At 33.8% G+C, this 13,706-nt stretch overlaps 1 protein-coding gene across 1 annotated transcript; it reads right to left on the bottom strand.

The window, feature by feature from the left end:
• Positions 1 to 6,075: 6,075 nt before the first annotated feature.
• On the bottom strand, positions 6,076 to 13,046 carry LOC139854148 (DUF724 domain-containing protein 7-like). Its single transcript, XM_071843470.1, has 9 exons — positions 12,570 to 13,046; positions 11,254 to 11,670; positions 10,216 to 10,515; positions 9,885 to 10,050; positions 9,343 to 9,545; positions 9,146 to 9,242; positions 8,805 to 9,059; positions 8,557 to 8,712; positions 6,076 to 6,925 (listed from the first exon to the last, which is right to left on the bottom strand). The coding sequence occupies exons 1-9, from the start codon at positions 13,044 to 13,046 to the stop codon at positions 6,276 to 6,278; spliced, it is 2,721 nt and encodes a 906-aa protein (XP_071699571.1). The 3' UTR covers positions 6,076 to 6,275.
• Positions 13,047 to 13,706: the final 660 nt, after the last annotated feature.

The following is a 13,706-nucleotide window of genomic DNA, read 5'->3' as shown; positions in this document are numbered from 1 at the left end:
GCTTGTACTCTTGTAATTTCTAGACGTTTCTCATCAATAATTTGAACCACTTAGATTGTAACTTGTACATTTGAGCTTTTTGGTCATTTGCGTCTTCAAATCATCGTTTTCTTCTTTTGTCTTCGCACTTATTTATTTAAACGAATATTACATAAAAATAGAACAATTGCAACTAAAAGTTTTACATATTGGAAGGATATTGTGCCTAAATATATGTTCATTCGGAGCACTATCACAATCGAATTCAATGCAACTACAGGGGAAAAACAAAAAACAAAAATGCAAGCAAGCCAGATGCCGTCATAAAGCTTAAATAACACAAATGTAAAAAATAATACAAAATCTTTTATGAAAGTAAAGGATAATTTAGCTTAATGATGATATCATAATTATATATTAATTTAATTAAAAAAATAATACAAAATCTTTTATAGAAGGAAATATTAATCTCTCCTAAATTGTAATTTTATTTTTGTAAAAAATTTAAAAGAAATTTATTACTATTACTATTATTATTATTATTATTATTATTATTATTATTATTATTATTATTATTATTATTATTATTATTATTATTATCATTTTTATTATTAATTATTATTATTAAAAATATAAATATAAATATTCAAATTTGAGCGAACTTTATGTTTTTAAAATCAACGACAAGTTTCTTGGTGGGAATCAATGGTTTCACGGGGCAATAAACTAAATGACTTTAACATTTACATTCACTTAATACCTAAAACATATCATTAAACTATTTCGTTTAAACAAACTCGTGTTTCCACGGGTCATTTCACTAGTAATTTACTAAAGGTTGAATTGGATGTTTGGTCAAGGATCAAACTTACGAGTGAGGTGTCAACTGCACGATTGAGGGTTCTCAAACATTCGTGTGAGTGTCAGTCGTACGGTTGACAGATCAATTGTTTAAGTGCTTAAGTGTTTGTATATTGATGTGTTGTCTTGTTGTTGGGATGATATCAAAACATGATTACCAACTGGGTTATGTCTATTCTCAGGTGAAAAGAATAAAGAGAAAGCTCAGTAGTCAGAATCTGAGCTGTTGCTGGTAATCGGTGAGTGAGTCTATATCCGGATAGAGTTTAAGTAGCAAGTCATGCTACTGTAATTTACTCTAATTATCCTGTGTAGTATAGTGATTGTCATGCTAGTTGGATAATTGCATGCTCTATGAATTGTATGTTGTTTATGTGCGCTGTGTGTGACACCAATTGCGTCTAGGGATATTGTGGACTCGCAACCGTGCCTAGGGAGGTTGTAGTCCGTATGAGGTTAACCGAGCCAAGGGCGGTTGGGTCTCAACCTGCTGTTTGTGGACTGATTCAGCAAAAAGGTCTATCGGTAGACTGTAGCCTGATCAGTTAAGGTCGTGTGCCCGTACAAGTCGTCGATCCTCATATTATCTTTGCTTGTATGTCTGTTGGTTGAAGGCTTGATTGTTGATTGATGTGTGATTGATGCTTAAGCTTTGTCTGTAGATAGATTCCATTCACTTAGTGCTGCGCTACCCCCTCCCCCCAACCCCACATTCCTCCCCTGCAAGTTTAGGTATTGCTGTTAGGATCGGGTGATGATGTTGAAGACATGTTTGACCCTGCAAACTCTGATGTGAACTCTTGTAATAAACGTTTTGTAATAAGTAAAACTGCGGTGTATTTATTAACTTAATATGACGTGGCTTTGTGTAATAATTTAATATTGTGGTGGTTGCGTTATTTTAAATTAGAGTCTTCTGCTGTGTTAAAAAAAATAATGGTCGGTGTTACAGTAGAGCCTAAATTGATTTTCAGGCAGACTTTAAAACCCATGGAAATTTGATTCTACCATTTTCATAGCGATTTTTTTTCTTTTCTTTTTTTGGTCGAAGGTCCTAACGGAAGCAATCTCTCTACCCCGGAATAGAGAGAGGGATGACTTTCTCTTCCTAGGGGTGGAGAATTATTTCTCGACTCGTGGTTTGAGATACAACCTATCTTCTATTCTAGGGTAGAGAAATTATTGTCTACATCTCACCTCCCCCATACCTCTAATATGCAGAATTGAGTATTATTGTTGTTGTTGTTGTTGTTGTAATTTATTCAAAGTCCTAAATATTAAAAATTAAAGGAGTACAATTTATTAAAAGTAAATTAAGCATTAAAACTTCGAAAGTTTAGTGGAAGGCCTCAACTGTGTTCAGTGAGATCATGTCGAAGTTGATTATGAACGTCTCTATCTCGTATTTCTTTTTCTCTCGTCTCACGATTCGTAGATCGATTTCTTACAAAGTTTGAATTAGCTTCATCAGTCCTAAGTAATTCTTCCTCGAGCCATGTAATTGCGTGTCCATTATCCTCGACTATCATGTTGCGCAAGAGCACATAACAATACAATATTCTTCTCAACTAGTTGACACTGTGTGATCGTCCAACCATATGTAAAATATGGAATCTACCCTGAAGAATACCGAATGTTCTCTCGACATACTTACGTGCACTTACTTGATATATTTTAAATTTTTCATGTGGCTCATTTGTTGGGCTCGAATACGCCTTGATTAACGTTCCCAGTATGGATAAAAACCGCCCGCTAAATAATAACCAATTGTGTAATCATTACCATTTACATTAAATGGAGCAAATGATGCAATTCCATTATTGATGTCTTTGAACAACGAAGATTGATTCAAAATATTAGCATCGTTGTTCGCACTCGCAACACCGAAGAATGCATGCCAAGTCCACATATCATATGAAGCAACGACTTTAAGAACGATGGTCGGGTGACCTTGATGACCACTAGTATTTTGACCTTTCCAAGCAACTGGACAATTATTTCACTTCCAATGCATGCAGACGATACTTCCAAGCATTCCCTTAAAACCATGTCTTTCTTCATGAGCGCTATACAAATGAGCTATATCGCTACCCGTTGGTTTCCTCATATATTCATCAAAATTCAGTTCCAAAATACATTTGCAAAAGCTATTAAGACAAATAATTGATGTACCTTCGGCCATTTGTAAGTATTCGTCAAACATGTCCACTGTTGTACCATAAGCCAATTGACACAACACGGATGTACATTTTTGTATCGTAGTAAAACTTTTTCGACCAAGGGCATCATTGTTTTATTTAAAAAATTCAGAATGCAATGGTAAAGGTTGTACATCGTATACTTATATCATTGACGATGCGCAAAAAATAGTGCGCTACTCATTCTAAAACGTCTTTTAAATTGTTTTTCAGGATACATTGGATGCTCTTGAAAGTAGTGCTTGTGTAAAATTTCGGCTGCAAGTTCACGATCTCTACGAATGTAAATTCGAGACCGTGGAACTCGTTCAGTAGAACTTTCACCCTCTTCAACATCTAATTCTCCGGTGTATGCTCGTAAAAGATCCAACTCATATTCGTCATCCGAATCGCAAATATCGAAAAGTTTAAACAAAGATTTCATATTGAAGTTGTTTATATAAAATTATAGGACTAATAAGAGAATATTGAAAGAAATGTGTGAAAATATGATATGAGAATTGAAATGTAGTATTTATAAAGATTAATATATATATTTTTAATTATTTCAGCGGCTATATAGCCGTTTGTTTTAAACCTCATCAACACGTGTCAACAAGCCATGGTTTCAGCTCAACTTGTGAAGGCTTCATTGTGCTGGCAAAATTACCACCATCACGCCACACAGTGGCGCGATGGTGGCGTGATGGTGTCATTTTGAGTGCCTTCACAGCTACACTACAAATAGTCTAAACATGACCAACAGATGGATTGTTATCACTTGTACCTTTTCTTTCATTTTCCATTTTCACAGCAAACTGATTTAGCTTGAAATAATTAACCTAAAGATCTTTAGTATATTCAAATCTTATCCACTCGATACAAATTCCACATTTTTTATGATGCTTTTGGATATTGGAACTGATTATCAAGTTTGCAAACGTCAGTCAATGGTGGCAACATGGCCGGACTTTGGGCGGGGCTGAAGGTGCAACCGCACCTGGGCAACATAATCCAAAGGGTATCATATTATTAGTCCAGTTTCATATATATTAGGTTCATTAAGCCCAACATTTTAGCCCATATAAATAATAAATTGTTTTACAAAAACTAAAAAAAGCCCATTATTTCATATCATTATATTAAATCGGGACTGATAGCTAAAAATTAAATACGGAGTATAATTGATTCGTTGTATCAGTATCACTAAGGCATCCAAACGTCCTCTGTCCTCATCCTCATCAATTCGACGATTCCCAAATCAAGAAAATCAATTTCTTTTTATCTCTTCTATACAATACCATAAATAATCTCCATGACTCCACAATGATTTTATATATGTGATTCAGTTTCCCCCCTATTTGCTTCTTTAGTTCTTTGAATAAGCTTTATTGAGTTTTGATTCTTTAATATTTCTGCAACAATCAATCGACAATCATTCAATTCGGTTTCAATTTTTTTTCTGGTTCGGTGGTTTTACAAGTCTACAAAGGCTGCAAACTGCAAGGCTCACGGTCATGGGCTCACGGCTGCAACATCTCATTTGATATATTGGTATCAATATCATAATTTGTAATTATGTATTTACTTTTATGAATTATATTTTGTTGCAACTACTTTTTGTGGTTCAATTATATTTAATATTTTCGTTTATTAGTTTTTTGTTAATCTTTGAGGGGGGTAGGGGGCATATTTTTGAGATGTTCGCACTGGGCATCCAAATTCTTAGGACCGGCCCTGGGTGGCAAGTAGACAGTAAATGTGATCATTGAGAAATGGCTCAATAAATTTCTAGACAAATTTTTTTTCTTTCCATCCTTTTATAAAGATTGCAATTTTAGTACAATGAATGAAAAGATGGAAGTAACACTTTGTAAACACAATGAACAAATTTGCTACATCAGTGGCTATGGTAAATAGTTCATTGCTTTGTGTACCATAAATTATACGGAGTATATTATATCCGATACAACAAAAATAAAAGTCATGCAGGAGGAATATCGGCAATAGATTAGAAGTAAAAAAGATGTATAACTAAAACAATGGCCGGCTGTAAATATTCTTAGATTACAATGTGAATTTGGCTCATCTATGGGAGAGGTTATAATAATTTATCCAAATCCTTCACTATAAATAACAAGGTTAAGAACCTTAATAAGATATATCGATCATTATTACTCCGTATCACCATTCTTATCCAAGAAAGTACTCGTAACAAGATATCATGGCTAAGAACGCTTACATGTCTGTAACGATTACACTTATCCTATCGCTTTTCCTATTGGCGGAAATAGAGTTACCATAGCAGGTAAATCATTTTAATTCATAGCTTTGTAATGCTTTTTTCAAACTTCAATTTATGGGCAAGTATCTTGAAGTGTAACAAATTAAATATGACTAAAATACTGTGTGCGCTAATGAACTTTTAAAACCTACGTATTCAACTTTCAATCATCACAATATGAATATGTAATTTGGCATGTCATATATATAATCTTCCAAGTGTATATTCATACAAATTAGTACTTCAAAAATCAAATGCAAATAACATTGCGTTTCATAAATTGAATCACACCCTCTTTTTATTTCATCACATTAAAATAACAAAACTACGTGAAATAACAGATGGCTTCTTGAAATCGAACTCTTTAGTTTGTAATCAAGTTATCGGGGTGGAAGCTAGCGAAGATTGCACCACCATTAGCAAGTCGGTCAAGATGAGTCTGAAATCGTTTTTGGCTATCAACCCCAACATCAACTGTGAAGCAATTTTTGTGGGTCAATGGGTGTGCGTCAATGGAAGTGCAAGTAAATGATGATCAAGATCAAGACACAAGTTATGGATCATAAATGGGTATCGATGAATAAATAAAGAGCTAGAAAAACTTCAATTCAGCTCTAGTTTAGCTTTGCAAACTTTAATTTTGTTATTGTTGTTTCCAGAACTTGAATCGTTTGATCAATGATTTATTGTTACTTTATCATTAGCATGATTGATTGGTGTTTTTAATGTTTAATGCAACAACATAAAAAAAAAAAAAAAAAAAAAAAGCGCAAGCAATCCCAGATGCCATTATTAAGCTTAAATAACACAAATGTAAAATCTTCGCGTACACAAAAGTACACATAATCTACTAATTGGCTAGATAAATGTACAGAATGATGATTTCACAACTCACAATAGAGAGTCGAACAGCATAAAATTCACATATCAGTATATATCACCAACACCAATTTCAACCTAAACTCACTCACAATTCAGAAAGGGGTAGCAGCTAACCTATCGAATTCCGCATTAACTTCTCTCATCTCTCGCTCAATCTTTTCAGCCGTCGTTTTCATAACACCAATTTCCAAATTCCTTTTCTCCTTCTTCAACAACACTTGTCTCTTTCTTTCCTCTAATTCCCTTATTTGTCTTTCAATTTCTTCCATTTCTTCATCAGAACTTTCATCAAGCACCTTACAATGTTCCTCGATTTTCTCCACCACCCGTTTCGACTCCTCTGCCAGCTCATCGTGCGTGTCTTTTTGTCCAACCAACCCTTTCAACCGTTCTCGTATCACATTCACATTAAATCCGTTATCCTCAAGTTCCAAAAGTGTTTCCAAACAGTCCTCTATCTCACCTCTTGGGTCATCGAACTTTAAACCACGCGTCTTGTCCACCACCGTTGAAAACATCACCATCATACCGATAGCCGCACCTTCTTGATTACTTTCCTTCACGTTTTTCAGTAACGGACGAAAATGGGGTTGTTGAGGAATCTTCTGGAACGCTTCCATCGATTCTAGGGTTTTCCAAAGTAGTGTGCTTTTCGCAAAAGGCAAAGGTTCTTCACCATTAAAGCATGCAACAATTTCCATACGTTTCTCACTCGACTTCGATGATTGCTCCGTATTTCCCTCTAAAGATAGATTTGTTTGTCATCAATACGTATATATATACGTATATATATATACACGTATATATATATACACGTATATATATATACGTATATATATACGTAGATATATACGTATACATATACGTATATATAGTGTTTTAATCAAGAGGGAAGCACTTTTTTTGGGGGGAAGTGGGGGAAGTAATTTTTTTTTTTCGTTTTTTTTGAATTTTTTTTTTCAAACATTAAGATCACATGAAAATATGAATATTTAAAAAAGACACTTTGTGATAAATGTAATTATTTTAGCGGGAAAACGCTCGAAGAAACAAATGATAACATTCATTGCAATGAATGTTTTGCTTCTGAGTTTTTTTAAGGGGTTAGAAATTAGGGTTTAGAAATTAAGGGGTTAAAAATTAAGGTTTAGCTATTAGGGTTTAGAAATTAGTGTTTTAGGTTTAGAAATTTGGGTTTAGATTGAATTTTTAACACGAACGGTTTAGAGTTTAGGGTTTTGGGTTTAGTCCCTAAACCCAAAACCCAAAACTCTAAATCGGGCTAAATTTCGAAAAACATACTTCACACAAGATGAAAACAAAACAATGCAAATAAACTCTAATTAAAACATTACTCATGATGAATGTTATCATTTATTTTTTCGAGCGATTTCCCGCCAAAATAATAACATTCGTCACAAAGTGTCTTTTTTAAATGTTCATATTTTCATGTGATCTTAATGTTTGAAAAAAAAAATTCAAAAAAAATAACCAAAAAAATTTACTTCCCCCAAGAAAGTGCTTCCCTCTTGATAATGACCCTATATATATATATATATATATATATATATATATATATATATATATATATATATATATATATATAGTGGTAGGATCAAGAGGGAAGTAACCATTCGGGGGAAGCAAAAACTTTTTTTTTCTTCATTTTTTGAAAAAACTTTGTTCACGAACATTATAGATGAGATGAAAATATGAACATTTAGTAGAGACACTTTGTGATAAATGTTTTTATTTTGGCGGGAAAACGCTCGAAGAAGTAATATATAACAATTGTCGTGTTTTTCGAGCGTATTTTGAGGTTTTAGCTATTGGGGTTTAGATATTAGGGTTTAGATATTAGGGTTTATAGGGTTTAGATATTAGGGTTTAGAAATTTAGGGTTTAGGGTTTAGATTTAGGGTTTAGATTTAGGATTTAGATTGAGTTTTTAACACGAGCGGTTTAGAGTTTAGGGTTTAGGGTTTAGGGTTTGGTGTTTTGGGTTTATGGAAATAAACCCAAAACACCAAACCCTAAACCCTAAACCCTAAACTCTAAATCGGGCTAAATTTTACTTCACAAAACATGGGAAAAAAAAACGTTCATATTCTTCACGAACAATATTATCTTGAATGTTATTTTTGTCGATCGTTTTCCCGCCTAAATAATAACATTCATCACGAAGTGTCTCTTCTAAATGTTCATATTTTCGTGTAATCTTGATGCCGGAAAAAAAAAAATTCAAAAAAAACGAAAAAAAAAAAAAAAAATTGCTTCCCCCGCTTCCACCCGATTGGTTACTTCCCCATTGATCCTGCCCCTATATATATATATATATATATATATGTTCATTCTCGGTAAAATAGGTTTTACCTGGCCCATGAGATTGTACTCCCTCAAACCATCTCGAAAGAGGCTGATTATCAGAATCAAGTGACCTTTCAAGAGACACTTCAAGATTCTTTTTTGATGAATCGTCATCTGCTTTTTCTTCAAATGCATCTTGAGAATCTATGTCAGATACGGTTACTAAAAAAAATAAAAAATCCAAATTACCAGTTAGCATAAAGTTCATTACATACAAATGATCTCATAATTTATAAGCTAGTCAGTTTGTGCACCTGGAGCGGGAGATTCGGTATTTATAAAGATCGTTTTCCTCTTTCCTCGTTTTCCTTTCCTTGACGACTTTTTCTTACCGCCCCGTCGAACACTTAAACTTTGTTGCGAGCTTTCGGTTGGCAGTTGCAGCTCGTCTTTAGTTAATGGGCGAATCTGGTTGTCTTCGGATAATTTGGATCCGGAACTCGTAACCAACTCGACTTGTTTTCCCTCCGCATCTTTCCCTGGATCAACACCTACGTTACGGTTATTATCTGCAATTTTTATTAAAAGAAATTATTAATTGAGTCGATGAATTGTTAAGCAACGATTATGATATTTTAGAAGGTTTATGATATACCTGTAACTGCAGTCTCGGGGCTTACGGGTTGTAACCTAGGTGGTCTACCCCTCTTCCTTTTCGGTGCAACAGATGCCGCATCTCCTTCGTTTCCCGCCTAAATGAGAACATGTGAATATTCTTTAAAAGCCTCACAATTATTATCATTTTTCTAATGCAAACAACAAAAATAATAACTAGCAGCTGTATTTTATGACCTTATCAACTGGAGTTAATGGTATCGATGACGCACGTGGTTGTATTATGTCACCTTCTGCAACGTTTGGGATTTCACTTGGTAACTTCTGAAGTTTCTTCTTCCCTCGTGATCCCCTGAGAATAGGTACGCGAACGTCTTTGGCAGCATCACTTTTTTCATTGATTTCTTGGGTGGTTGTTTTGACTGAGTCACGTTTTGGTCCTGAAAAGTTCATCTCCTTGAGTACATAATATATATGATATAGTGAAACTTTAAGTTAAAGCAAACTTAATGATAACTATTTTACTAGTAATCAACTGCTAATTATTTAAGCACCAAACCACCACCCTTGGTATTTATTTATTTGTTATTATACCCAAACAAGTGTGTCTATTTGATAAAAATAGAGACACGCAAAATACATATACCATTTGAAAGACCAAACCTTTGTTAACTGTTCATAAATTAAGTAACATATTGACCCTACTGATATATATTGGATGACAGATTCGCCCCTCTAGGATTGTTTAATGACAAATTAGAGCATTTCAGATTACTTACTATTTCTTGAAGAATTTACAACTGGAGACAGTATGGTAAAACCTTTCATGAATTCTTCGTTAATAGTTTGCAAGTCTTTTAGCTCGTTAGCTAATCTCCTACCCCTCTTTCTTGAAGAATTTACAACTGGAGTATTCAGTTCAATACCTTGTCCTCGTTTACTGCGCTGCAAAAAACAAAAACAAGATGGTCAATCTTCCATTAAGTTTTAAGCTTTATTAATATCATTCTCATATGTACCAAGCTTATAAATATTTAAGTAGATAAGATAGTTGTTCATATACCCTATTATACAAGATCAATATAAAATAGTAATAAGAAACCAATTCACCATTTTCTTTCCATTAGAAAGATTCTCAGATTTACTAAACTCTTGGTCATTAATTACACTTGCTTCAGAATCAAAGCCCTCTGATTGACCAACAGATGTCCCACTTTGAACTTTACTTGGATCATTAATCTTACTTTTATCCTTTGATGTTTTGGAAGGCAATAAACTTTCGTCATTGCTATCAAGATTCGCCGTCTTTGTCTTCTTCATTATTGATGTTTCAACAGTCGATTGTTTACCATTGCTCTGCTCGATTTGCTTATCCATCAATGAACGAGTTGTTATTCCATCACTGTCACCCTTCACAAAATCACATTCACCATGCAGAACAACATTTTCAATACTGCTGGCTTTAGAATAATTTAAAAACGGTGTGCTGAAGGTTAAATCTAAGTAAAACAGCTTTTGAGGCATAATCTGATCGTCATAAGATAAAGATGCCCGTATCCATTAAGTAGTCGATAAATTCTCTGTTGAGTTGCTTTAAATACTTCTATATATTCAGAAGTCTACTCAGCTTTGGTTGAATGACTGAAAAGACTATAGTGTCTAGTAGTGTTGGTGTACTTATGTATCAAGTATCTAATAGATTTAACATTTGCCTTATAGATAAAAAAAACAGCTGGATTTTTCAGAACATTCCTTTGTGCATAATATATTACTCGATCTTGCAAATGTATGTGTTTTTTTGGCTCGAAAGACTCGACACGTAAAGCACTACCTTAGAATCCACCATATTTATTTGTCTACCTTAATGTTTGTTTTTACACAAGCTGTACAACTCACTATCACAAATGTGTATTTATTTCATTATTTGAATAATGGCACTGAGTTAGAGATATATGTTTAGTTTTTGTGGCTCAAACAATAAGATGGACAATTAGTACTAGCTACAAAGACATACATACACATACCATTATACACTTTTTGGCTCATTTCAACAATATTACTTTCAAATTGTCCATGTCAAATAACAGAGAATGAGACCAATGCAATCACAAATATACGAGTCACCCATAGATAAAATAATATAAATACCTGAGAAGTGTTGAACCATTTTCCACCTTTCCATTCCATATGTGGTCGTACTTTCGAGTAAATAAACTCCCTTTCCTCTTTCGTTTGCTTAAAAAACACTTTGTACCTATTATCTGCAAGCTCTTTCGTGATCACTCCACTCCACCAACCAAAATCAGAGTACGCATCTACCTTTTCCAACACAACAAAATTCTTCTCTCGCAAATGAGGTGGCGATGGTCGAATATGATGATAATCTACCGTAACTTTATCAAGAACAGCCTCATCGCCATTTCCCGGCAGCTGATACTCAACCAAAAAAGTATCGTTCCCAGAATTTTTCAATATTGTTGCAGGAAACCAAACATCCTGTAAACTTTCCTTATCAAATGACACTTCAACTTTTTTACCTTCAGTGAACATTAACCCTGCTGTTCTCTTTCGAGAAACACAAATTAACAAACTTTATTACACCGATATCAAGTAACGTTATGCATCTAAAAATGTATTGAACTAATAACTAAAATTTTAGTGGCCTATTAAAATTTATAAGCTACTATGGGTGCAACTATACTTTTCATGTTAGTTGTAGACAAAACAACCCAATAATCTTAATATTTGTATTTTTGTTACATACCAATTTGATATATCATATATGGACTGGAAACAAACCCCAGCATAGATGGTAATTATATAAATTAGCTATCTATAGCAAGGTTGAAAAATTCGCTATTCGGGGATTAAGCGGTAGGGACTTCCGAATGAGTAATCGGTAATTCGAGGATTAATCAGATTGTACATTATACACTTAAATATTAAATTTCAAAATATATATGTGTAAACATAGAAGAAAACCATAAACACAAACTTTAACATAATTGTCAAAAATCGTTCATTTCTAGTTTAAATTCATGCTAAAATGTTGACCACTTTTGACTTTCATTACCAAATTCGAATTTGACCCATCAATCAACGTTGACCATTTTCGTTCATTTTTTAGTTTAAATTCATGCTAAAATGTTGACCACTTTTGACTTTGATTACCAAATTCGAATTTTACCCATCAATCAACGTTGACCGTTTTCGTTCATTTCTAGTTTAAATTCATGTTAAAATGTTGACCACTTTTGACTTTGATTACCAAATTCGAATTTGACCCATCAATCAACGTTTGACGGTTTAGTTTAACAGATTTTGAAAAATCAAAACTTCAGCTATTAATCAGCGAGTAATCGGACAACGTTGATCTATAGTTTCACATTTTTTATATGTAATATAAAATATAAAACATAAATAAAAAATACAAATAAATAAGGTGAAGAAGGTAAAGTTGAAACCTGATTCTGGGGTGGGACCCATTTCCCATCAACCCATTCTCTGTGAATCCTTAATTTTGAAATATGAAATTGAAGTTTATCAGGTGGATTTTTAAAGGTAACGACAAAATTATGTTTATCTACAACAGATGTAATTACACCGGTCCACCAACCGTCTCTATAAAACGCATCAACGACGTCGTTTAATTCGAAATCGGAATAACAATTTGTATCAGTATCAGAATCAGGTGGTGGTGGAGGTCTGACGTAAGCAACGTTAGCGTATTCTCTTAAATTTGAAGAAGAATCGTCGTCTGCTAACAAATTGTGGTATTCGATGTAAACTAGGTTGTTACGATCGGAGGTGGAGGGCGGTGGGCGGATTACGGTGGCGACGTACCAGGCGCCGGAAAAACCGTCTTCGTCGGAGCTGACTTCAACTCGAGAGCCTTTGGTTAAGAAGGTTTGTGAAGTGTGGTGATGACTGATGAGTGCCATCCATGGGGATATGTCTGAAATTAGGGCATTTTGTTTGTCCCCATTTCCCTATTTCAAAACCCAAGGGTTGTTTGTTGTTTGGTTACTAGGATTCAAACAGACTATAGAATTTGCATTTTAAAATCCATCAAATCTTATGTTTGATTGAAGTATTTAAATTTACTCATGATTTGTGATTTGATTTGTGATTTCAATTTCATTGAGATGGATTTTAGAATCCTTTGTATTGGTCATAACAAGAGTTAGGTTCAGTTAGGTTCGCACGTTGCTGTTTTAAGGTTTATGTGATTTTAATGCAAGCTATCGATTTAGACGGCACTTTTTACTTCATGTTTTTTTCTTGGCACACAAACTACAACCAAAAACAATTATAGTCTCCAAAAACAACCTATCATTTGTTCAATATGTAATTGAAATAATATTGGTCCAAAGGTCATGTCTACCAATATGTACGCTTACGGATCAATATAGGCACACATGACCAAACTGGGTTATGAACTTCCATGTCAATCAAAATATGCTTGAAAATATTTATGAAAACACCAAAAGTTCCAAAGGCATAGAGAAATTAACTCAGACATATGGTGACAAATAAGTCATTCAAGCATCTTCGCAAAATATCAGCTATAGAAAGCTATCCAAGTAACAACGTTTGAGTAT

This window comes from Rutidosis leptorrhynchoides, chromosome 6, assembly GCF_046630445.1.
Source record: "Rutidosis leptorrhynchoides isolate AG116_Rl617_1_P2 chromosome 6, CSIRO_AGI_Rlap_v1, whole genome shotgun sequence".
In the NCBI taxonomy this organism is placed as follows: Eukaryota; Viridiplantae; Streptophyta; class Magnoliopsida; order Asterales; family Asteraceae; genus Rutidosis; species Rutidosis leptorrhynchoides.
The sequence above is the reverse complement of the archived record's forward strand: the minus strand, read 5'-3'. Positions and strand labels throughout refer to the sequence as shown.

What these genes read in the sequence shown, in the direction of transcription:
- LOC139854148 (XM_071843470.1), bottom strand. Translation starts at nt 13,046, where the DNA reads ATGGCACTCATCAGTCATCACCACACTTCACAAACCTTCTTAACCAAA. An exon ending in TGTAAATTCTTCAAGAAATA is followed by an intron (nt 9,546 to 9,884) that starts GTAAGTAATCTG and finishes TGAACTTTTCAG; the next exon opens with GACCAAAACGTGACTCAGTC. An exon ending in AGTACAATCTCATGGGCCAG is followed by an intron (nt 6,926 to 8,556) that starts GTAAAACCTATT and finishes ATCTATCTTTAG; the next exon opens with AGGGAAATACGGAGCAATCA.